General features: G+C 42.6%; 1 protein-coding gene across 8 annotated transcripts in view; it reads left to right on the plus strand.

The window, feature by feature from the left end:
- SPATA16 (spermatogenesis associated 16) overlaps positions 1 to 26,607 on the plus strand; it is a 246,382-nt gene that overhangs the window by 160,518 nt on the left and 59,257 nt on the right. For all 8 annotated transcript variants that reach the window (XM_006155040.2, XM_006155045.2, XM_006155046.2 and 5 more), the window contains exon 6: positions 17,687 to 17,834. In XM_006155040.2, coding sequence (XP_006155102.1) covers positions 17,687 to 17,834 — 148 coding nt within the window. The remainder of the gene's footprint in view (positions 1 to 17,686; positions 17,835 to 26,607) is intronic.

The raw sequence follows: 26,607 nt of genomic DNA on the forward strand, positions 1-26,607 counted from the left end.
TTCTTTTCTTTCTTCCTTTCAAGTGACAGCCGCTCTCCAAGAATCTAATTCGATTTGTAAGCATCGGCCTAGGACAATACTCATGAGCACATACACACACGCAAAAAAATTTACTATTTATCCCATTGCAATAAAAATTGATCCCCTATCCATACTCAGAGTACCAAGGCAGCATTCACATAGAATGATGGCTTTCTTGCTGTTGTGAGAAGCTTGTTGTCATTTTTCTGGAATAAGAAATTGACATATTTGACATTGCACCCAGTTCAATGTTTTGCGTGAGTGGCAGTAAGGGGCAAAGCCCAATTCACAAAGTCCCTAGCAGCAAATGGAGTCAGAGTGCCTGCCACTCACAAAATCTTCGATGGGTCAGAATGCACCATGAAATACCTAAATTTTCCACTGGAGTTCAAATTACATCATTTCTTTTGTCCTCTAATCAATTGGGTCATCTCTGTTAGGTCTACATCATCAAGGCTATCTATGTTAGCAATTTGTTTCCATTTGAAAGCTGTCTGGACAAAAATTGACCTTCGTGAGAGAAAAGCCACTCGCCCGACGTCCGTAGGCTTTTTCCTGAGGTACTCTCACGACTCTGTCGGCCTCACCTTTAGTATACTAGAAAACCCACGTTGTTATTTGATTCCAGTCAGCTCATTTAAAGTAGCGGGTTAGCAAAAAATAAAACTGAATAAAAAAATCATTTTTTAAAAGCTCCCAGTGTGTCCGCAGTCCTGAGATTTGTCTCATTTAGGTAGTTAAGATATCAGACATTATCAATCCAATCCTAGAACATCTTACTTCAAATTGTTCTGAAAATGGAATTTCTTTTCTTTAAAAAAAAAAATTGCAAAAATTTAACCAGACGAAATCACTTCTAAAAATCCTCTTCTCTGGGCTGCCAGCAGACTTCTCTAGTAGGAAAAAATCTTCATGGTGGGCTCTTGTATCTCGACAAAGATCTCCTGAAGAGGCACTGATTTGCGCTGCTGGCTCCGAGGAAGGTGAAGACGTTCGCAGCCGTGGAGAGACCTCTCTGGGGACTGTTGGAAGAGCTGCTGACACCAACACAAGCCCGAGCACAAAGCCTGACATGCGGAGCACCTCCCCTCAGTGAAGCAGCAAGGGTTGAGGCAGAGCCAACTTCACAGGTCCTCCATCTGTGCAGAGAACGCCGAGGCTTCCCATCCAATTCAAGTCGTACTTGGCATGGAAACGATCCCCATCTCAAAGCTATCAATGGCCTCTGATTTCCAAAGGCAGTTCACCAAAAAGAAATATTTCTTTGGTGTGATTAGTCCTACTCTCAGGGGACAAAACCAGGCACTGGCTGCACTGAGAGACAAAAGATTTTCCCTCTCTACACGCTCAAAGAAGATGCTGCACAGCCTGTGGGTCCCCACAGCCTTTTCAGCGAATTCAGCGGTTCACAGACCACAGAGAACGATCCCTGCATGACTTCTCTTTACTCTATGCTCACTACTGCAATAGTCCCTTTTTTCTTTGCTATTGGATATAGCAGGACACATTTACTACTTCCAGAACTCAAAGCAAAGCATAGCACCCAGGGATCAACTCTGGCCTGGCGATTAAGGCAGGCATATTCCACATGGCTGACCCTGTGGTTTGCATCTCAGACTCACTGCCTGAACACCTCTGGCAAGGGTGGGTAGGTGCCCTAAATCCCAACAGAATGGAGAAATGGAGGGAAGGGCCTGTGGCATGACCATTCTCCATGGAGGTTGTTCTCTCTCCTCATCTCTATCTGTGATTTTCTGCTCTCTCTGGTAAGTGCATGAGCCTTCTGGAAAATTTTTGAAAAAGAAAAAAAAAAATCCTAGAATGCTAGTGTCAGGTAGAGTCTCCATAGACAGTGCTGTAATTCAAGCTTGAAACCATTTCCATCAGTGTGTTCAGACTTTTCTTTTCTTTCCTTTATTTTTGTTGTTTTTGTTTTGTTTTGTTTTGTTTTGTTTTGTTTTGTAATAAGTAGTATGCACTTGCCAGAGAGAGACAGAGACAGAGAAGAGGAAAGTAAGAATCTCCCCTCGGAGGGATGGCCACACAGCAGTGCCTTCTCCCTCCAGCCTCCTCTTGGGATTTTGGGCACTCGAGTACTCACACTGGGTGTGATCTCCAAGCTCTTGGGTCCAGGATTCCAACCACAGTCGGCCACGTGGGCGCCCCCCTACAACTTAATTAGTGGACGCCTTCCTTCTTTGCTCTCTAGTTGCACTTGTCATTCACATGCATTCAGCAAACACATACTGAATGCCTATCCGAAAGGCCCCACTCTATGTGCTATTGGGATGGCTTCACTGGGTCTTGGTGTCTCAGGCAAATTGAACAAAATGTACCAATAGCAAAAGCAATAGGAGTTTATTATATAAAACCAAAAGTATGCTTCGGAGAGGTGGAAGCAACCAGACTAGAGAGTGGCCTCAGGGCCGGGTAATTATGCTCCATGGGGTTTATAATGACTTGATTGGGGTCGTGTGGTTGATCATTGTCTGGGCACACTGACTGCTTTCATCCCATTGGCTATATCAAATGTGGCTTAATCAGCTATATGTCCCCCCTGGAAATCTCCCATCTATATGATCTCCAGCGGAGAATTTTTCAGCCCTGATCAATTTTTCTATCTAGCCACAGATGCTCCAGCCCCCTCACCTGCTTCTACTTTCTGGCTTTCTTCCTGCCTCATATGTATGGGAGATAAGGCAGGAAACAAAATGGACATTGCCCTGTCTGCAAGGAACACACATTCTAGCACAAAAATATTTGCCAGAAAAAACTACTGGGCTGCAAGGAACTTCAATTGCTATTTTCTGTTGATTTGCTTTTTCTCCTACAGTCACGTCCAAGTGCATTACAAGAGCTCAATATTTTGTTAACTCAATCAGCCAAGTTAAATATTGGTTTGACATGAAGCTCAAACCAGTGTCTGACACGAGGCTATTCTGGCATGGTTGTTTTGTGATTTTTTTTAGAAACTCAGTGATTATGAGTTCAATGAACATTTTTCTGTGAATGCACATTTTTGTGCTTCAATTGAGTTTGGGACTCATCAGAATTTTTGAAGGTTGCGGCCTTTCAATAGGGTCTTTTAGCTCATGAGTTTCTGTGTTCATGGGTGTTTCCATCTAAGTCCCAAGCTCTGGGCTATTAGCTGCTTCTTTCAAACGTGGCAGTCAAGGTAACAGTATGGTAAGAGATTTCTCTGCACTGACCAGAGAATGCTATAGGATAACTTAGCACTAGACTTAGTCACACTAATAATGAAAACCATTTTTATCCTCCTATTTTTTCCCTTGTTGATATTGCAAACTCATCCCCATATTAGTCATTTACATGGTGAAATTCATGATTTCTTTCACTCAGAATAAAAATAAAATCTTCCAACATGAAATTACAGGCAAAGTCAAGTCAAAGAACCAGAAACATATTTTATTATCTTTAACAAAACACCTACATTTTCTGGAAAAGAGAAAAGTGTTTTCTCTAAAGATTTGCTTTCATGTGAAATTTTTTTCCACAGAAAGGAACAAAATAGAAATACCACATGAGTTTTTCTCTTAATGGCCTATATGTATAGTCTATATATTTATTTGGCCATTTCAGATGGATTTTATAACATATTTAGAGAAGGAGTATCTGAAAACAGTCCAGACTCTACAGAATTTAGATATACTCTAAGAAGCATTGAAGTCACTCACCTAAAAATATTATCCCTATCAATTAATGTGCAGCCTGCTTCAAGTCCACATCTTGACACTGAGTTTAATCAGCCTGGGGTCTATGCGAAAGAGATTTTATCTGGAAGTCTTTAGCTCAGTAATGGGTGATCTGTGAATACAACTGTGGAAATGAGTTTGAGATTTCTTAGTCTCCTTGGAAAAGAGAAAGCAGAATTCTGAAGGCACAAGGTGGAGAGAAAGGGAAACGCTGATTGGGACATGGACAGGATATTCTGGAATACCCAGGATGTAGGTCACCCATAACCGAGGGCCTGATGAGAGGTTGGATGTCTATGCGGAATTCTGCGAGCATGAAGCACATCATGGAGCAGTGTCATGGAGCAGTAGAGTTTGGGCCTGAGATTCAGGAGATGCAATTTCTAGTTGCAGTGCTAGAAGTCACTTTATTTCTGTGTTAGCTATTGTGGTAATAATACTGTCTACTAAGCCACTCTAAAATTCAGCAGCTTGCAACAATATGCAGCATGGCTCAGGTCTGTCTGACGAGGCTTGGCTAGGCGTGGCTCCAAGTTGCAGAGGGGTTCAGGTGTGTTCTGGGTGTCTTCTGCTCACCTTTGACAAGGGGTTACCTGGTATGTGTTCTTATGCCCGATGCAGGACTCCAGGAGAAAAAGCCAAACAACAGAGGCACATTTCAAGCCTCTGCTTATACCATGCTAGCTCATGGTCCATTAGCCAAAGCAAGCCAAATAATGCAAAAAGCAAAGAGTGGGTTCTTCTGCCCACTGTGTGGCCATGAGAAAGGTGTGTATATAATATCGCTGCAGGGAGGGAACACTGAGGCCAGCACTGAAGGCCCTAGGCCTAGTTTCCGTTTCTGTGTGATGAGGAAGTGACCCAAGTCCGCAGTTCTGAAGCACTGGTCTCGTGATCAAGTGCATTACAGTCTCTGGGAAATTTTAAATGCCTCGAGCCAGGTGGGGATACCTTCCCTCTATACACACACACACACACACCAAGTAATTCTGGTGCGCAACAACTTGGCAGACAATTAGGTGGCTTCTCGTTTTCGAAGTGAATAACCGACCTAGCCTACCATGGAACTGATCTGGGGCTGCCCTGGGTGCAAAAGCAGAGCGTTCGGTGGCCTGGGTAGGTCAAGCTGGAACCTGACAGCGTAACCAATATAACCTGTAAGAACCTGATTCTTCTCTCAGCCTTTCCACTGTATAGACCATCTGCAAAGATTGAGAAACTTGGGTTTACATTTGTTTCTTTCATGAGAATGACAGGCAGAGAAAGAGACAAGCAGCTTCAACAGAGTCTCACACTGTGACCCCCTTTTTTCACCACGATCCCAACCCGACAGCCCTCCCAGCCAGTCAGCGTCAAGGGCACATGCACCTGGCATGTTCAGGTCAACTGGGGAGCCAAACCCGTGATCATCCATGTGGACTCAGCTGCACCTGAGCAGTGTGTCACTGCTGTGCCCGCCAGCAGCCCCTATTGTTAAAGGTCAGTAGCTGCTGTCCCCTTGTCTCCATGCTGGACATCAGGTTTCCCTGCCCATCTCTCACCCACAAAGCGAACTCTGGCTGCTTCCGTAGCCTTCCTACATTCAAGTGCCCCATCTAGACAACAATGGCACGGAAATCATTTTCAGTCTTTTGCCTCCCAAGAGATTTGTCTATTAAGCTAGGCAATATTAAAATTCCCATTTATGAATTCTCCTATTTTTTTTTTAATTAGAAGACAGGCTACAGAGAAAGTGTCCAAATTGAGATGAGAGGTAAAAGAGCTTGCTTTCTTGGGTCTCAGAAAAAAGATAAATGTAGAAATGAATTTCTCATCTAATTATTCATTCCTGTTTATATATTCTTTAATGATATGTTTCCATGGTTACCAGCGTTGTTAAATGCTGCCTGTATTTCATTTTGCTTTGATGCTATTTGAGGTAGCATGCCAGGAGAGGTTCACTTTTAAATGAAAGATCTAATTGAGGCCTATATTTGATCCAAGGTGGAGTGTCCCCGTGAAGGAGATAGTGACCGTGACATTATTTGCTGGTTGCATAGTTTTGTACCGTTCTTCTATGGTCGTTCCGAGTGTTCCAGGCATTAGGGAGGCAGGAAGAAAGGAGGTACAAGAGGAAGAGGAAGGGAAGGAGGGAGAGGAAGCACATCCATACATGAATCCACATGCATGCATCCATGCTATTAACTGTTTGGCGCCATTGGTTGGCCAGACTGCCAGGCAGGGCGGTTGCTGTTTCCCTGCCCCATCCTTCCCCCTCCCGTGGTGGACACATTCCAAGAGCTAAAGCCTTTGAATATGCAATTACTTTACCTCAGAGTGAATTTCAGTTTCAGGGCCACCTGTCTGGAGGTTATTTGCCTTTGAAGCCCTCTCACCGCAAAACGGAAGTCTTTGTCCCCAGCTAAAGCCATGTCAGGATAGGGCCCCTGCCAGTGTCTCAGAAGATGCCCTGCAGGGGGCGGCATGCTTCCCTTGAGCCTCTGCCACCCTCTGCACTAATTCAAGCTCCTCAGGAAACAGAGGCATTCAGGTCAAGCAAGAGAGTCCCCTCGGCTGCTCCTGAGTGATATTTACTTTGTACTCTTCCTCAGAAATCCCATTTTTTTCTTTTAATGTTGCTGGTTTGGTTTTGCAGGAATATCAGTTAAGTGTTGGAGGAAGCCCACACCATTTAAAGAGTCAACTTTTCCTATTCCTTTCTTTTTCCCCCTCCTAAAAGCTTTTTGGTCTTCTTCAGGGAGAAAAAAAAAGCAACCTCTAAATTTCTCTTCATTTTCTCTCATTTGAGAATGATAGGAGTTTCAGAGATTTAAGGCAATTTGGGCCTTCTTTTACTTGAACAAATTTAGGTCTAGCTCTCTTGTTCTCAAAAGTCCTGTGGCGATTTTGCCATGAGGTTATCTCATTTACGTGGAGCTGACCCTCCTGGTTAAATCTGTGAACATGTTGATTCTGCCTTTGTTTTTCTGTTGGCTTCTGAAAATCGAAAATAGCTGTGAGCAACTCCGAATTTGGAAGGTTTTATGGTTATCTTTTACATTTCCCATAGATTTTTATGGGTTATTGATTTACAAGCTTACAGAGAAATTGAGGTCACTTTTTTTTTCAGCTGTTGGAGATGGGAAATAACTATTCCATGAAATCGTGAAATTTTTTAAGCTGTGTTCACCCAGGTATAAGGTAATCTGTAAAGCTCAAAGCTTTTCATGTTTTTATTTATATTCAACCATTGTTTAGACAGCATTACATACCAATTAAAAATAAATTCTCTTTTCTTGAATTCATATGACTGCATTTTCCTAATAGTTGAAAACTGCCTACTTAGTCTACCTGTATCCGGGTTGAATAGTTTTCTCTTTTCTAATTTCTCTTCTTCCAAACAAGTAGACCTTGGCCTTTCAAATGTCAATCTTTAACGTGTGGCATGACTTCACTTTTCCCAGGCTCATAACATAATTGTTTTATCCAAGAAAGTGTAGGTCCTATTATATACAGCGTACCCTATGCCAGGAGTTAACAACCCATGAGGGACAATAATCTCAGAGAACCCCAGCACAACTGTTTCAACCCACACCCAACAGTATGGAAAACATGCTAACTAGCAAGGCAAGGCTTTGTTTTTTTCACTTTTCATTCTTCAGCAGGCATAGGTTGGCCTGCTGCATTCATATGCAAGATGCAAATCAGATACCACTGTAGAGCAGACGCCCACAACGCAGAAACATACCACTGGGCTCTTCAAGATGCACTGTACTTCATTTTAATTATTTCATTAGTTCTTTTCTTTCTTCTGAGAGGGAGACAGAAAACGAGAAAAAGACAGGTACTCCCAACAGGGTCTTCACACTGAAATGTCTAATTTTTTTTTAAATGTTTTTTAAACATTGCTGGTTTCATTCTGCAATCCACCCCTTGCCTTAGCCACACAAGATGACGCGCATGCATGCACACACAGGATGACAGGGAGACCTTGGCATTTACTCCGGACCTTTCCACATAGGCTCAGCATCACACTGTGCTTTGTTGCCGCTGCACCATGGTGGCATGCCCTTACGCTATGTAATGTGACTTGAAGCTGTGGTTTGTTCTTGTCGCATATTTATGTATTTATACACACACACGCACACACACGTGTGTGTGTTGGAAAAGTCATGATGCATTTTTGTATAGAAAAACGTAGACTTTTCAGATAACTATATATATATATATATATATATATATATACACACACACACACACACACACACACACACACACACACACATATATATATCTGAGGTAGGGAAGGGAAAAGAAAAGAAGAAGAAAAGGTGTCTGGTTGCCAGGCAAAGCTGAAACTTGAGGGAGAAATGAAATGACGGTAAATGTAAAAGAAAACCAAGACAAGCTTTAAGAACCAACACATCTATCTAGAATCTTACTGATTCTAGATAGACAGTCATGTCTCTGCGTCCTGCACACCCCCAGGGTCATGGAAGTACTAGCTTCCAAGATGAACAGCTCCCTTGTTGGAAAGCGCTATTAAATCGGATCAGAACTGCCTTCCCCCTAAGAGTTGTGCGGCTAAGCTCTGGGGCTCTGGGCGAGAACCCTCTCCGTACTTTGAATTCCACCCTCAGGCTGGACAGTGCTGGAGGGAACATTCACAAGCAGAGCTCCTGGCTCAGGACACAGCTCGGACTGAGGTACAGCTGATGTGAATCCCTACTCCATCATGAAGTAGCCGCATGGACTACACCATGTCATAGCCTCTCTGTAAATACTCATCTGTAAAGCAGGGTAATGATGCCACCAAGCAGTGTTTTTCTAAAGAAACAGGTTCATAGACTAAGTATCTACAGCACTTAGCCAACGCTTAGTGAACACTATCCAATTAATAAATGAATTATACAGATTTACCAATGTGCTAAATGAAGCCCACCATTGGCAGGGTCCAAGAGCCTGCTACCAGCTGTTGACAGAAAGTCAGTCCCTGCAAGTTGAATCTTATTTCCAGAGTAAGCATTCTTGGAGTCTTCCCACTTCTTCAGTCCACACCTCCTCAAGGGCCTTCTTACTCGGACCCCTCTTGCAGAGTAGTTCAAGAGATCAAACAAATTGCTTGGTGGACAATCAGTACAAATTTGGGCCCAGGTCACCAGGTGCTTGTCCTAACCTTGCCATCGATTTAACTGTGCACACTGGAAAACCATACTCTACTCAAAAAATACAATCAAAAACGACGCGCGCCCAGGGGTGGGACCATCTACCTCCATCCAACTAAACAAAGCAGAGACAGAAAACACACCATGACAAAGAAGGGCCCCAAACTATGCTGACATTTACCACTGAGCACAGAGGCTAAGCTCATTAGTAATACCCAGTTGTCCTTATGAAATAATTGCAGGTAGTGTAGCTATTTATTCCCATGATACCTGTTGGTGACTCATTTTAAGTCATCAAGAATTACAGCTCTGTGGCATCCTGAGGAGTCTGGAGGCTGCTGAAACCCACACTTGCAACTCCGAGTTTCCATCGGCTGGTGTTTCTACAGTGTGCAGGCAGAAAACTATTCAGGGTCCTTAGAACAAGTACGTACTTTAAATTCTATTTATATGTGCTTTGCAATTAAGTAAAAGCACATTATTATTTAAGCTCCCCCATCAAGAAGTCTTTCATTTAATTTTGGTCAATGTTGCTCTTTGAGACAGGCATGCTATGGTTAGCAAATTCTAAACCTAATGAGAAACCAGTGAAAAAGGCAGTCTTACCTGTGGTTATTCTGTGTGAGAGATGAATATTCTACTTTGTGTTAGGGTTGTGGGGAACAGACTCTGGGTCTGGTTATGCTCTGACGTGGTCTGTTTCTCTGTTAGTGTTAGAGTTAAATCTGAGTTGTCCTTGGAGACAGAAACATGACAGTGATGGGAAAAGAAAAACAAAAGTAATATTTGATCTCCTACTGCTAGGAATTTCCAATCTAATTAGATGAATGTTGCTCAGTATAAGGAAAAGCATCGGCTTAGGAAATGGACTTTCGTCTTGCTTCCAGCTCTGATTTTGTAACCTCAGACGAATCCACCAGAACTCACTAAGTCTCGATGTCCTTGTTTATAACGTTGGGTGATTATAAAATAAGATCTTAGACCCCTTCTGTCTTCTCAGTTCTATGTTGAAAGGATATGGAAAAATTTTACTGCAAAATAGAAGTGATTAAAAATTAATGAAGGGTGGGGCCAGCAGATGGCATAGTGGTTAGTGTGTTAGACTCCCACATGGCCAGCTGCGGTTAGAGTCCGAGACCCAGCAGCTTGAAACTCATGCTAGGTGCGTGTGCATGCGTGCCCAAAATCCCAGCAGCAGAAGGGAGTAGACGGGGTTGCAGCATGACCATCCACCCCGGGGGAGGGTGATTTCTTCCTTTCTGTCTCTGTCTGTCTCTGTCTCTCCGGCAAGCACACACGCCCTATAGAAAAAAATCTCTCTTGAAAAAAAAAATTAATGAAGGGTAAATTTTAGACATTAAATGTAAAAAGTATTCTGTTATTGGACACGTCATCTGTAATGAACACTCCAACCCTAACACCAATCACACTGAATGGTGGACAGCAGTGTATACACACTATATATTTACCCACTTACACACACTTACATATGGACCTGTACACATATGTGGTCTAAAATTTTATAGTACTCACATATACTGCAAAACCAAAGTAAATTGAATATTTTAGAATTTAAAGTGGTATTTCTTACAACTGCTTGTTTTGGAACAAGAAGGCTTACAACACAGAGAGCTCAAAAAGCAGGCTGGCCTTACAGGGATGCAAAATATAAGATCCCACATGGCCAGCCACAATTTGCATCCTATCTCTGGTGACTTAAAAATAATGTCAGGCGGGACCAGTGGTTGGCGTAATGGCTATGTCGCTGGACTCCCATGTAGTTGACCGCAGTTCGAGTTCCGGACCTTGCGGCTGAAACTCACGCCGGGTGTGTGTGTGTGCCCCAAGATCCTGAGAGGAGAATGGAGGAGAACGGATTGCGGCGTGGCCCTCCCCCTTAGGGGATGATTTCTCGCTTTCTGTCTCTCTGTCTCTGTCTGGCGAGCGCACACGCCTTATAGCAAAAACCTCTCCAAAAACAAAAAAATCATGCCAGGCATTATATGGGCATGCCCTAAATTCCAACAAGATGGAGAAATGGACAAGGGATTATGATGCAACCATGCCCCACCCTACTGGGGGGTGCTTGCTCCCTCTCTATCTCTCTCGCTCGCTCTCTCTCTCTGGTGAGCACAGGCACCCTCTGGCAATTAAAACACTTTCATAAAAAATATTTTTTAAATAAATAAGTAAAAATTAAAAGAGAATTCAGAAAGCTACATAAAAGTATGTTTACCTTGGTACAAGTAACGTGTTATGTAATCTTTAGTGACTTCTAGGCAATGCAAATGAAACTTAAATATCTTGATTTAAGTTGTATGATAATACCAGTAACTTTTACAAGACTGGACTGACAATTGGAATGGCCAAGTTGCCAAATGTCCCTTAAATTTACAAACATATCAAAATGATAGTGAATATTGTTCTATTAAAAACTCCCACAAATCCAGAGTAATGGTTTAGCATGAAAATGTTGATTACCAAGAGTGTCAAGAAATAAATTATTGCATTTTTTAAGCTTATTTATTTCTTCCATGAGAGAAGCAGAGAGAGCTAGGTCCTCCCAACAGGGGCCTCCCCACCATAATCCATCCCAGCCTGTCAGTCAAAAACACATACACCCAGCATGTACAGGGAGACTTTGTGTCAAACCCGGGACCTTTCCATGTGGCTTCTAGATAGTGGAGCACTGCATTAGCCGTGCACCAACACAGAAGGCTAGTCTATCACACATTTTATTCTTACATACTGTTATACTAATAAAATCCTCATAAAAATATCAGTCCTGGCTATAGCATAAATGATATCGTTAACAAGTTTTATAAAGACGGCTCGAGGTAAAATATTTAGGAAGATCTCTTAAGGTTATTTCTAAATTTTAACAAAATTTAAATCTTCTCATTTAAACCAAAATATGCTGACAGGGAGTAAATTTTAAAAATATTGCTCACAAAATTTTATTTTTCCATTTTCTAGAAAATTATAGTCATCATTCAAAATTGCCTCATTATTAATATAATAGCAAAGCAAAGCAGTATATTAGCAACTAAAGACTAAAGGTACCCACCTCAGCCTTTTATGGTTTGCAAGTATAGCAAATTCCCTTTGAATTTAATAGAGTTAACTCTGAAAATAAAACAATAGAACCATAACATTCAATCACTAGTAATACCTACCTGGATGGATTTTATAAGGATTAAAGGAAATAGCCTATATAAAAGCATTTATCACTGTGCTGAATGAAAGGTTGTTATTTTATCCCTTAAAATTCTGTTTTTCTTTACCTTTTTTTTTATAATATACAGGGCTTTATAGATAAAAAAAATAGATTCTGAGAGAGATTCTAACTTTCACTTATTATTATTTATGTATCAGAATAGATGAACTGCTACGACACACGACACTAAAATTTCAGTAACTCAAAACAATAGAATGTGATCTCTCATGCCCTGAGTCAGTAACTTGAGAACTCACACACGACCGTTCTACAATCCCACTGCCCTCCAGTCCTGAAGTCCTTTTTTTTTTTGGAGAGGTTTTTGCTATAGGGCGCGTGAGCTTGCCAGACAGAGAGAGACAGAAAGCAAGAAATCACCCCCCAGGGAGGATGACCATGCCGCAATCCCTTCTCCTCCATTCTCCTCTCGGGATCTTGCGCCCGGCGTGAGTTTTAAGCTACCGGGTCCGGGACGCGAACCGCAGTCGACTACGTGGGAGTTCAGCGACATAGCCATTACGCCAACTGCTGGTCCCCTGAAGTCAGTCCTCTTTGTTCAGGAAGCTGAGTGGGTAAGAGAACAGACCAGCAAAGCAGTACTCCGTGGGCCAGGCCAAGAAAAAGCATCACTCTTTTCTGCATTCCATTGGCCCACCTCAGCCACAGTTACCTGGAAAAATGCCCACCTCCTATGTGCTCATGAAATAAAATCATAATTTTTTAAAAGGAACATGAAATAAAATATTTGAGGCCTTAATTCTAAGTTCTATGAAAAACTAAAAGCTGTACCTCCTTAGAATAGCCGCTGAAGCCTCTCCAGATCACAGTGATTTGGGTTAGAAAATGCCTAAGTTTTCTTCCAGATCTAGTCATTTAAGTAAATTAACTTCCGGCCATTACAGCCAACCCCAAATATTGGAAGCAATAAAGGAATGATTTGGTAACAATCTATAATAATTAGATGACATTTTCCAATTAGAAATGACAGGATTTCCATTTCCTGAACCACTATCACCAGGAGCATAGTTTAAAAGTTACAATTTTTAAATGATTTTTTTTAAAAGTTACTACCTCCCCAAATCCTCAGGAAAAAATAAAAGAAAAAAAAAAAAGAAATACATAGTCAAATCGTTGTGGACAGGTTCGAGGATTCTGGTTTCTTCAGCTCTGTTTTGGCCACCTTGAGCACTCTTAAACATTTGCCAGGAAGAACCAACCCTCTTGAGCATGAAAGAGGAAGATGAATTTTGTATCTTTCTCTTTCTCTCTGGTCCCCTCTATTTCTGCTATTCTCCATTCCCCCTGATGGAGTATCTGCCTTTGTTCTTCTCTCAAAGCCTCTCTTGTTAGGCGTTATCCTGCACCAACTGATTTCTAAGGTAGCAAGTGGCTCTTTTTACTTAAACTGCAAGGAGAAACTATTATGTTATTGTAGAGGAAATGAGCTGCCCACATACACGCTTGGTTTATGTGACTACAATCCATGCTTTAAAACTTGCTAAATGCGAGAGTAACAATAGGGAGTTGTTAGAACCCCCAAATGTAAACACCTAATTTCAAAGCTTCTTTTGAAGTAGCAGCAGAGGAAGCATAATTAACAGCCATGTACGTTTGACATGGGGCTCGCGGACTGTTTGCCCCGTTCTCGGCACACGTGCAATAGTCATTGACATCAGAGGAACTCACGCATTGGAAAAGAATGATTCTACCGCAGAATGTTTATGTCAAATGAAAAGTCATACTTGAAATTTACCTCGATCTCCAGCACAATCCCTCCTCTGATCTCTTCTTCTCTTTTCAAAATCAAAGCCAAACCTTGACAGATCATGAAAAGTGAGTTAAAAAATCTGTAGTTTATATTTTATTATCAAAGATTGTTTCAAAATATTCTAGTTCTTAAAAATCTTTCAGTAAATGCTTTTTTTTACATTAGACATAATAGACTCTTCATGGAAGACAAGTTCAACTCCATCAAAGTACTACTACCACGAACTGAAAAATCTTAACATTTCGGTGTCTGAACCAAAGTAGTGAAAAATTTCTATTTTAATAAATTACAGAGGCTAAAATGTTTTCTAGATTGTTTCACTAATGAATTATTCAATAATGTACCAACAGTGCTGAAGATACATGTGTAGTAATAGTACTCTATTCCTTTATGAGAGCAACATGAGACAGGTTCAAAGCCTCAAGACTGTCTGTTTCTAGCAGAATAAAAGATATTAGTACATTACACACAGCCAAGATGTTTCGGCATCGGAGCGAGAGTAATCTGCATCCGCATTTCTGTTTATCCAATGTTCTAGCATTTCTCTTTGAGGAAATAGTCATTTGCTTTGAGAAAGCATCCCCATGGAGAACTCAGTTCTTGTTTGTAAATTACGTGTGTACTCTGCCTATCACCCACTTCCTTACCCAGCTCTAGGATGGAGGACAGAGCTACACAAGGAATCGACCCTGTCGGCTCTCAGTGAGGACAGAGGAAGACTGCCCCCTAGCACTCACCCCCAGGAGTAGAGCCCTGTGAAGGCCTGAGTGCAGTGCCTAGAGATTAAGCCAAGAATACAGATCCCTCAGCAAGGAGATCAAGCTGCCACACAGAAACCACGCTTCTGCCACTCGCAGAAAATAACTGGTGTAAGCTCTTGGGCACACGTCTTGCCATTCCCACTGAGAGGTGGCTTAGCAAAGCTACCCTGCCAGCAGTCACTTAGGCTGCCAGCAGCAGAAAAAGAACTGGGGTGTAGGGAGATCTTCTTCCACCCTGGCCCGACGGGGTACTACTAAAATCTATCTGGAAGCAGTCGCAAGGCTTAGCTATCTTCACTGATTTGCTCGGTTTGGGAGGGATTTTTTTGGTCTAGAATTTAAAGTAAAATACTCTCCACCAAGATATTCAGGGAGACCATTGGAGAAAGTTTTCTTAAGTGTTAGGAACTGTTATGAGCTGAACTGTATTACCCAAAGACTCCTATGTTGACATACTAACTCCACAGTGCCTCAGAATGAGGCTGCCTTTGGAGACAGGATCTTTTTAAGAGGTTATTAGGTTAAAGTGAGGCTGTTAGGGTGTGTAGGTCCTGATCGAGCATGACTGGTATCTTTAAAAGAAGAGAAGATTTGAGGCCAGCAGGTGGCATAGTGGTTAAAGCTGAACTCCCACATGGTTGACCATGCTTTGAGTCCCAGACCCAGCAGCTTGAAAATCACACTGGGTGCATGTGCGTGCGTGCCCAAAATCCTGAGGGGAGAATGAAGGAGAAGGAATTGCAGCATGGCCATCCCCCCGGTGTGTGTGTGTGTGTGTGTGTGTGTGTGTGTGTGTGTGTGTGATTTCTCACTGTCTCTGCATTTCTCCGGTGAATGCACATGCCATATGAAAAAAAAAAAAAAGTAAAGAAAAGAAGAGGAGACACAGCATAGAAAGTCCCTGTGGAGACACAGGGAGAAGACAGCTGTCTAAAAGACAAGGAGAGAAGCCTCAGAAGAAACCAAGCCTGCTACCACCCTGCTCTTCACCTTCTGGTGTCCAGAGCTATAAGAAAACGAATTTCTGTTGCTTAAGCCACCCCCCTGTGTAAGTTGTTACAGCAACCCTGTGAAACTATTAGTAAGACAGGGCCCAACAGCTTCCAAGGGCAGTAACTCAGGTCCTGACCTAGGAACTGAGGTCTGGAACCATGTTCCTCTGCAGCTCATATCCCACCTGCATCTAGGTACCACTACAGGCTCGTTCAGTCTGGACAGCCCATCTCAGGACTGGTTCCAGAAGTGAATGTATGTGTACACGGAGCTGGAGGAATCATTTTTCCTACTCAGTAGAAAGGGCCTTTGTTTTGGGTAGATCAGTGCCTGGGGCTTAAACTTCTTTTTTGGAGTTCTTAACTCTGCATTTCTCACTTCTAACTTGCTGCTGCCTGATCCTTGTTAGCCTTCCAAAGTCAGCCTCCGGGCCTCGGCGTCCAGACCCTGCCATGTCCCAGCCATTGCTATCGCCCTCTGAGTGCTGGCCCTGTCGGCCTCACAAGGCCACCCTTTACTCGCTTCCAGTTCCTTGAACGTGGAAAGGACAGCGCTGTGGGCAACGCAAGTTTCATCACTCAGTCATTCAGGAATTTGTCACATTTCATTCAGGAATTCGTCCACCATTAATTTTACATCATTTTCTAATGCTCACCTCAGAGAAAGGAAGACCTTGGCATCCAGAAAATTCTTGCTGTGCTGCTCTTTATAAATACCATCGATGATCATAAAGGCTGCGTGAAGTCACTGAGGAATAGAATAGACAATGAACCAGTTTAATTAAGTTTCTCCGGTTAAAATGTATTCCTTATACCTTCAACGTCAATAAAAAACTTGTTTGCAAAATACTACGTTAATAATAATACAAATTGTTCATTTTTGTTTTCTTGGCAGCGAAGTTCAAATGTATTATTTTTCCTTATTGGTTGTTGGTGTTCTTACTTTTCAGAGGAAATTTTTATGTCCATGAATAAATATAAATTTTTATAACATGCTTTTATGCCATTTTCAGAAAAAATGAGTTAACTATAAACATCTCCATTTTTTACTCAATGTTCAAGCCTCATTAGAAGGAGAGTTGTAAGAAAGGGATAAATCACTTTTAAAACATCGCATAACTTTTGGGGGGTCTGTTATAAATAGTAATGGACCTGTTTAAAACAGGAAGCTCAGGACTTGGCAAGGCTTTATCAAGAATGGTGCATGAGCAAAATCCCAAAGAAACCTCCTGAATCACCAAATCTATTTTAAATGGCACCTGTGACCCAGAGAGAAGGGATGCTTCACTGGGAGGGTGTTAAGGAAGGCTTCTCTTACTCCAAAACACCTTTCTAGGTATTGGCAGAAGGAAAAAATGCTGTCTATCTAGTTCGCTATATCAAGGAAAATACTAAAAATCTAGATATTTTAATTAGTTTTTTAAAGAAAACTCTGTGTAAGTTGCTCACCAGTGTTCGTTCATGAGTAAATTCATTTTAATGCTAGACTTAAGACTTTGATTTTTAAGATCACGTTTAAAAAAATGACACCTCAGAAAATAAAATGTGTATTTCTACCTTTAAACAAGGTTATTAGGAGCCAGCAGGTGGCGTGGTGGTAAAGGCACTGCACTCCCACACGACCAAGAGCTGTCTGAGTCCCAGGGGCTCAAAACTCACACTGGGCTTGTGCGCAGGTGTGTCCATGACCCCAGGAAGAAAACCGAGACGGGGTTGAAGCATGGCCATTCCCCTGGGGGGTGAGTTCTCACTTTCCTTCTCACTGTCTCTCTCTCTGTCTGCCTCTGGCAAGGGCACGCACCCTATGGCAAAAATCTTTTTTTAAAAAAGCTCATTTAGCGGCGTCTATTTACAAACTTTCTTCGTTTAATTGGTTTTCTTAATATGAAATGGTATTTCCAGAACTAATTAAAATTCTGTTCTAATGAATATTCAAAACCAAAATATGTTATCTTTGCACGATAGTATATAGATTTCTAAAGCATCCGTAAAGGTAATTGTATTTTTTACATTTTTTTAAAAAGTCATATGTTGCTATTGATGCCAAATGGGTGATTTGCCTCCTCTCAGGCCATGGTTGAAGAAGCCATCACCAGAGCCGACTCTTTCTCAGTTATGTACACACCGTTTGCAACAAAAATAAGAGCTGACAGAACGGAGAAAGTAAAAGAGGTCTTCACAAAAACGCACCCTGCGTATGCGGAATATATCTACACGGGTAAGATCCAACATCCAATACTGTATTTTCATTACAACAGAGAACGCTTTCAGGTTTATTTATTGTTTTTCTTTTGGGGTATATTGTTTAATCTGATGAGCTAAAATAGGAAATTATTTTTAATTGTTTCAAGTAAGGTTAGCCTTATAGATGTAGCACCATGCCCTAGGGCCTTCATCTCCCTATATTTAAGAGGAGAGAGTAAAACTTAGAAAATACGAAGGTTACAGAAATGTAGGAGCTTAGCCCAGAACCCAGATCCAGCCTCTCCCGTCCCCAAGCACAGGCCGCAGCTCCATCCAGGCCCTGGCTCTGCAGCCCAGTCTCAGGGCCTCGATGGCAAACTAAATATTCTGATCTTCCGGCATGCCAGGAACGAGCCAGACGTTTTTGAAATCAGCGACCTCCCAGAGGATGCCGGAGCACGGTATGGAGCACATCAGTGGCACCCCAAGTCTGCCTGTGACGTCTCCAAGGATGACAGCGGCGACAAAGGGACTTGATTTCTCAGATCATACGGGAAAAGTCAACAAGTTTTGAATACAGAGAATACGAGCTGCTAGGCAGGACCTAGACATGAAGCAGACACCCTAGCAAAAGTACCAGTGACACCGCGTGAGGCCCAACAGCTGACACTAAAGTGGAGCAACCAAGGTGACAGAGTCGGCCCCTGGGGACTGTGTGGGGCTGCCTAAACATCGGGCCCTGAAGCAGCAGCTGGCTCTTCCCACCTGGAGAAGATGCTGGCTGACATTCCACAGCCCACGGAACTGGCCCGTGGAGCCTGACTGAGGGCCACCACTGCAGCTGGGAGACAAGCAACAGCAAAGCCTGGTTCAGGGGAAAGGCCACGGAGATGCCCCACCCCGGGCAGCAGCCTTGTCTCTTACGAACTGTGTTCTCTTTTCTTCTTTTTTTTAAGAGAGATATTTACTTTAGGGCATGTGTACTTGCTGGAGAGACCGAGAGAGACATGGAGACAGAAACTGAGAAATCACCCCCCTCCCCGGGGGGAATGGCCATGCCGCAGTCCCCTTTCCTCCATTCTCCTCTTGGGACTTTGGGTACAAATGCACACACACCCAGCATGAGTTTCAAGCTGCTGGGTCTGAGACTCGAACCACGGTCAACTACGTGGGAGTCCAGTGATGTAACCATTACACCATCTGCTGGTCCCCTATGAATTACATTCTTGACCTGAGCAGGACAAGTTCTCTGATGCTGCCAAAGTTGCAGACCTTGAGAAGCACCTGACAGAGCTGATGGCAACTGTGTGCACTGTGACAAGCATGCTCAGAATCCCCTTCCTGCAGGACTACAGGGGATGTGTCCTACGGAGACTTTCTGTCTAGTGTGTGCAAAGGTGAACACCCTGGACTCTCCCATTTCAGACCAAATGGAAGCTTAGCTGCAGGGCATTCTAGGAATAGTGAATGAAATGCCAAACCCAAAGCTTCTGTAAGGGACACAGATACACAAAGCAAGGTGCTGTGTGATACTGCACAGCACGGAGCCCCATCTCCGCCCTTCCCGACCGGATTCAGAGGCATTGCCATCATGAGCAAGCCATGCAATTTTGTCATCCTCCGACACATGGATACAACCCAGCGAATGATTTCTAGTTCCCTGAAGGACACTATCACCCCCTTAACTCAGGTGCAGACAGCAATGCATGAAAACCCGGCCACAGATAAGGGGACTCCGCCAGCCTTGATGGGCAGATGAAGAAGCTGGAAAAGTGAGCTCCTTTGAGAGATGAAGAATGGGGCAAAATTCTGCCCCTCTGAACTCCAATGACTTACATAGGGTCTCCCCTGCATGTAACTCACATCCCCATCCCATCAGACATTGGAGGCAAGGGACTCTTGCATGTGGGGTTTATACCCCTCCCCTGAGGAATACAGGTGCTAACTGGGAGACACTAGAGGGTGGTCTCTCCTGAGGCCAGTAGGAGAGAGAAGATGAGGCCAAGGGCCCAGCCACAAGATGGTAATCTTCCTATCCAATACTGCATTGCCTGGTGTGGGGCAAGACCCGGTCCAGCCCTCCGAAACAGCCTCTGCAGTGGATCATAGTAGTGTACAGCTCTGTTTGACCATTGACTGCTCCTGTGCTCTGAAGGAAAAGGGCAAGAATGGCATGGTAAAATGCGACCTTTGCCCGTTCTCCTTCCTCAGTGTACTAGGTGACTGGCATGGTCTTGAACGCGGGAACTTTCCAGTGCCTACTATTTCCACTTTCTGTCCACAATCTCTCTCTCGGCTCAAGCCGCCCTCTTCCCTTACGTTCTTGAATGACTGGTAACCAAATTAGATACCAGATAGGCAAAGTCCCATCCAGGATACAGTGATCTACTCTCCTTTTTTTTCTCTTTAGAAGTCACTAGCTTGTATTCATTTGTTTGAAAATACATTTTTACTATACAACTATGTCATTTTTTAGACAGGTTTTTGCTATAGGGTGCATGCACTTTCTGGAGACACAGAAAGACAGAAAGCAAGACATCACCCCACTCCCCGGGGGGGGATGGCCAAGCTGCAATCCCTTCTCCTCTAGTCTCATCTCAGGATTTTGGGCACGTGCATACACACACCCGGCCTGAGTTTTAAGCCACCGTGTCCAGGACTTGAATTGCAGTCAACTACATGGGAGTCTAGCAATGTAACCATTACAACATCTGCTGGTGTCACTATACTGCTATATATTAAGAGTTATTTTGGATTAAGAGAAATCCTTTGTACTAAACTAAGAGCCAACAATGACTACCACATTAAACAAAAATTTCTACACACATCTAATATCACAGCCTCCTATTAAGGCTCCTTCGTCCCTTTATTAGGGGCTAAGGAGCTGCATCACTGATTTACGGGATTAATAAGGTATCCCATTACTGACCAAGGCCACCAGGTCACCGGGCACTCCACATTCATTCTCTCTTGTTAGTCCCGGCACTTAAGCAGGTCAAGTCATTTCCATTTAGAAGCAACAGAACAGTAACCAGAGAAGGCAAGTGGCTTTTTCAAAGCTGCACAGCAAACTGGTAGTTGGCAGGTCTTGGATCCTAACTCATGTCCTTGCCATTGAGCTGCACACTGCCATGTGACAGAGCATTCAATTTAGCTCCTTTGGATGCCTTATTTTTCTGCCCAATGCCTCAAGACCTTCAGAGAAAAGATAATAAGGAAGCCCAGCTAGTGATGACCAAATGGTAAATTGCTAAAAAGAGTGGGAGTTTGAGGGCAGACACACCATAATGACCACTGTTTCTCTTAGTTAAGCATTTCAAGAGGAAGTGTGTAAAAATGTCTCAGAATTCACCCTGTATGAACTGACTTTTATGAATTCCTTGAGACCTTGAGGTTTTGTTATAGGGTTTTAAGGGTTTTTTTGTTTTGTGGTTTTTTGTTTGTTTGTTTGCAATAGGGCATGTCCACTTGCCAGAGAGACAGAGAAAGAAAGTGAGAACTTGCCCCTGGGAGGATGGCCACATTGTGATCCTTTCTCTTCCATTCTCCTCCTGAGATTTTGGACACACATGCACATGTGCCTGGTGTGTTTTTCCAAGTCGCTAGGTCCAGGACTTGATCGGCCTAGTTGGCCATGTGGAAGCCAGCACCTTAGCCACCACATCGATTGCTGCCCCCAGTACTTAAATGTTCTCTTTCAGGCAGATAGAAATAGCACATGAAAGTCATGCGTGCATACGTAGTGTCATAGAAAAATGAGTCAGGTTCAGCTATTTCTATTTCTACTCTCAGATCCATTGGTAACAAAGAGATTCATTGAGGAGATCACCACGTTGCCAATTCCTTTTCCGGTAGAATGAGTTTAGTTATATTTAACCCACCTCACAGAGACATCATGAAGATTAATTAATACTTAGGAAACACTACTGCCGCTGAGAGTTTAAAAACAATAATAGCATTAATGAGCCAGGCTCGTGTCTCATGTAACTCCATCAAACCTGTTATCAAGATGAATTATGATCTGTTGGCGAGACGATTCATGCTAAAGGATCTTATACTTGGGAAGAGAAGATAATTATAAGTTACTAATGATTGTTTCTATTATTCTGTAATTACTAATTGCTAGAGTATGACAGTGCTATATGAGAACTTAGAGAGCTAAGACACTGCTCCTGGAGGGGGACCTTGAGGTAGAGAAGGCGGTCTAGAATTTAAATTCTGTTAGGACTGCTAAGGTTCTCTGACCTGTAGAACCTGTGTACATATATTCCAGACACTATTCTAGGAAGTGCCGGGGAATGTACCTGCTCCAGAAAAAGAATCTGACTTTAATAACATACTAAATTGTATAGACGTATTGTATAGTAGTATACTCTAATTGTACAATGGAAGGTTGACTCTAATTAAAAGAACAGTGGAGAGAAAACTGATGGAGAACAAGTTGGAAATAGAGATTCTTGCCACTGAATATGGAAAAAAAAAAACTGTCTAGTTATTTACCAAACATTTTTTCCCCTGTGACCACACAACTAGAATCATTTCCAGCCCCCTTTACAGTTAGGTGCAGTTTGGTGACTGAGTAATGGAATGTGAACAAAATAATATATGTCACCTACAGACCTGGCCCATAAAATCTTCCCATGCAAAAGTCTCTGAGACCAGCAAATAGCATAATGGTTACATCACTGGACTCCCAAGTAGCCGACTGCAGTTCGAGTCCTGGACCCAGCAGCTTGAAACTCATGCCAGGTGTGTGAGTATGCAAGCCTTAAGATCCATAGAAGAAAATGGAAGAAGGGATTGAAGCATGGCCATCCCCCTGGGAGATGGGGAGTGATTTCTCGCTTTCTGTCTCTCTCTCTTTCTCTCTCTCTCTGGCAAGCACATGTGTCTTTTTTTTTTTTCTGAGAGGTTTTTTTCCGCTATAGGGCACGTGCGTTCGCCAGACAGACAGAGAGAGACATAGAGACAGAAAGCAAGAAATCACCTCCCAGGGGGGATGGTCACGCCGCAATCCCTTCTCCTCCATTCTCCTCTCGGGATCTTGGGCATGCAAGCACATGCGCCTGGCGTGAGTTTTAAGCCACCGGGTCTGGGACGCGAACAGCGGTCGACCGCATGGGAGTCCAGCGACATAGCCATTATGCTAACTGCTGGTTCCCCACATGTGTCTTATAGCAAAAATCTCTTTTTAAAAAAGTCTCTTCTCATCCACCAACTGAGTAGAGAGGACCATGGAAAGAAGCTTCAGTCCCTAAATGACTGTGGGGAAGGTCGCCTCTGAATGCCTATATAAAAATAAAAAAAAAAATTAAAAAAAAATTATCTTGCTTTAAACCCCTGAAAGTTGGATGCCCTTTAAAAATCTTTAATACATTTAGCCCCTTACATCATAAACATCTTAACAAGATTTACAATGTGCACAAGTTCCTACTAACTCAACAACTAAATAGACACTGCTCTGCCTGCAATCAACTCCATGCTCCAAAACATGCAGAGTTTGCATATATACCCCCCTTTTCTAAAAAATAATTCTTTATTTAGTTCGCATTTATTTATTTATTTGCTATAGGGCATGTGCGCTCACCAGAGAGAGACAGTGGGAGGGGTAGGGTGGGGAGCAAAGAAAAACGAAGCCAGCAGGTGTGGGACTCGAACTACAGTTGACCACATGGAAGTCCAGCACCTTGACCACCACACCACCTGCTGGCTCACACATATATCCCTCTACCTCACACTCACTCACCCTTCCACAGGTAGTACAGATAGACGCTCTCATAAACACATGTGTGTACCCCTCCATAGAAAGATAATATTTTAGGAGGTATATTGATACCCTGGGAGGTAACATACAATTATAAGGTTTTTATTGTGACAAGAAAAATATAGCAAAAGAATTTCTAAATTCCACAAGTCATCTAAACAAGCCATCCACAGATGAAGGTCACATAGTCTTACCTCGGAGATCTTGGATGAGGAATCTGCCTATCGAAGTTTTCCTGGAGAAGTAGTTGTTATCATTAAAACTTGGAGACTGATGCATTTAATTCTCCCAGTGTGGGCTGGCAAACAACCCTCCAGCTCAGAACTCTGCCCAACTCCAGGTCACCTTCATCAAGCCTGGAAGTACTGAGTTCATCCCTCTCTGGTCCCGTGAAGGAGCAAGCCCAGCAATAGCTGGCAGAGGCAGGAGTGATGCGCTGCAAGATTATTCATGGCCGAGAGCTCCCAAGCAGCGCTTTTTCTCTAACCAGCCCCCAATACATAACCGCACTTTTCAGGGATTTCCACATGAAATGCAGAAGCATGGGGGCAAACTTAGAACATTAATTCATTTTGGCATGTATTTAGGTTGAAATTAATATTTTTAATTTTTGAGAAGTTTTTGCTATAGGGCGCATGCTCCGGCCAGAAAGACAGAGAGAGACAGAAGGCGAGAAATCACCCCCCAGGGAGGATGGCCACGCTGTGATCCACCCCCTCCATTCTCCTCTTGGGATCTTGGGCACACACACACATGCACCCAGTGTGGGTTTAAGCCACCGGGTCTGGGACCCCAACCGTGGTCGACTACATGGGAGTCCAGCAACATAGCCATTATACCAACTGCTGGTCCCAATATGTTTAATTTTTTTAATGGCATGAACGAACAAAAGTAGAAATTAGTTTTACAATAACTTATGAAAAACTCACTCCCCTCAGCAGCAGGTAGGAGGATTACATTACCCTCATGATGGCTATAATCCTTGAGGGTAGGCTAACACTCAAATCCACCCAGGCTTATCCATGTTCAGGAACTTGCCGTGCATCCTTTTTCTGTTTCAGGGATCTGTCAAGACCCACCAAATCTTAAAGTCATATTATAATAGAGCTGTATTGTATTATGTTTCATGGAGAAAAAATTTACTGAATTTTTAGTAGTGTAGCTATCCATTTTTCTTATTTAAGGAAAAATCCAGTTTGATTTATGCAGAGTAGTCAGGGTATATAAAACAAATAATAATTCACCAGCTCCAGAATTATGTTTTCATTTATAAAGATTTTGCTGGAGATTTTTATTCATATATTTCAGTGAAATAATGCAATGCTGCATAGTTCCTATTCTTGCATGGTTGTATTTTAATAATAATAAAGTAATACAATAAGCATATCCTGTCTCCTCTTGATGAAAATATCAAGATTTATTTTCTAAATAAATAAATATTCAGTAATGGATCTGTGCTTACTAATGTTTAATAGAAAAGTTTTCTGGATTAGATATCAATTACTTTAACACTTAGGTAGAAAGAGTCATATTTTGTCTTTCTAGTGCAATTTAACTCCCAAGAGTAAATATGTATGTTCAGGGGAATACTATATCGTTCTAAAATAGACCTTTAAAAATTGCTTTTCACTGAAATTTATAACCTTGTTCTGTTCAGTCATCATTTACCAGTAAGAATAATACATTCTTATGTTCTCTGAAACATCAAGTTAAAATTTCTCATTTTATCCTTTCTTCTCTAAATTACTTTAATTTTATCATGATCAAGAGTTGTCAAGCTGTAGCTAGCTTTCTCAAACAGAAAAAGTTAGAGAATTAAAGAGACTGCATCCCCACTATTTCTGAAAGTGTTACAGCCAGGTTAGTGATAAAGATAATAAGTCACCTCATATGTGTGGCACTGAATTCTGGTTAGAATAAGAGAATCACTCCCAAGGCAAAGAGACCTCCATGCATGGTGCCAGCTTCCGTGTTCCTGAGATACTAACCTGCGGGTCTCCCCAGGGGAAGGTGCGGTGTTCTGCATTTGCTCTAACAGAAGAAAACACTTCTCAATTAGTGGCTGTCCTTTGCGACAGCAGGCTGGTTCTCTGCCTCTGGGCCTCACCATCCTCTGTAGGTGAGTACCCCTGGACTATATACAATGCCTCCTGTTCCGTGTGTTTCCTTACAGGATCTGATTGAACAACCAGGAAGGGTAACTTAAAAAAAAAAAAAAAAAAAAAAAGTAAGCAATCAATAATCTAAAAATTAGTGGAAGTAATATAAAATTTTTATGGCCCCCCTCAATAAACACGAATGAGTTGGGGCACTGTGGGACAGCAGAAATGGAGTCCACGGCAGAAAGCGCACAGGTATTCGGGGCACTGTATTCCTAAAGTTCAGGAAAATCTTACAAAATTCACATATGCCTTAACACAAATACCTCCCTGGCAGCCTTCCCCGAAGCTCCTCCCTCACTGTGAGTTCTCCGGCCCAATGCTCTGCTCGCTCTCTCTATCTGAATCCCTTTCCTGTGTCAGTCCTGCTAGCAGTTCCTCCTGTTCTTCCATCCACTTTTAAAAAGGCCCCACCATTTCATACCAGCAGAGCCCCTCTGAGCAGGTAAGGGGATCACGAGGGGAAGGCTGGAATGGGAACATCTGACCCAGCCGCTCTGAAATCTACGTCTGATGATCAAGCAGCTGAGCATTTCAATCCCTCACAATTAAACATCCGATCAGATAAAACTATGTCTCTCCTTTTTCTATTTTAAATTCTACAAGGAAATTTTGCACAAAGCTGAATTTTTTACTTTTTAGTGTTAGTCTCTTTTTTCTTCTTCTAGCTTTGCCTGTTGAGCACTTGCGTTCATTCCTTTCTCGACAAATACGTGGCTCACAGTTAACCTCCAGCTTCTGAGCACGAGTGTTTCTGGGTGACCTTATGGCCTACAATCACTGCATTTCACAACTAACACGAGCCCCAGCCGACTCACCTAGATGTATTTTTCTTGCTTATTTTATTTTTTAAGACACTGTCGTTGTGAAATAACACACACATG

The sequence above is a fragment of the Tupaia chinensis genome, unplaced genomic scaffold (assembly GCF_000334495.1).
Source record: "Tupaia chinensis unplaced genomic scaffold, TupChi_1.0 Scaffold000430_1, whole genome shotgun sequence".
In the NCBI taxonomy this organism is placed as follows: domain Eukaryota; kingdom Metazoa; phylum Chordata; class Mammalia; order Scandentia; family Tupaiidae; genus Tupaia; species Tupaia belangeri.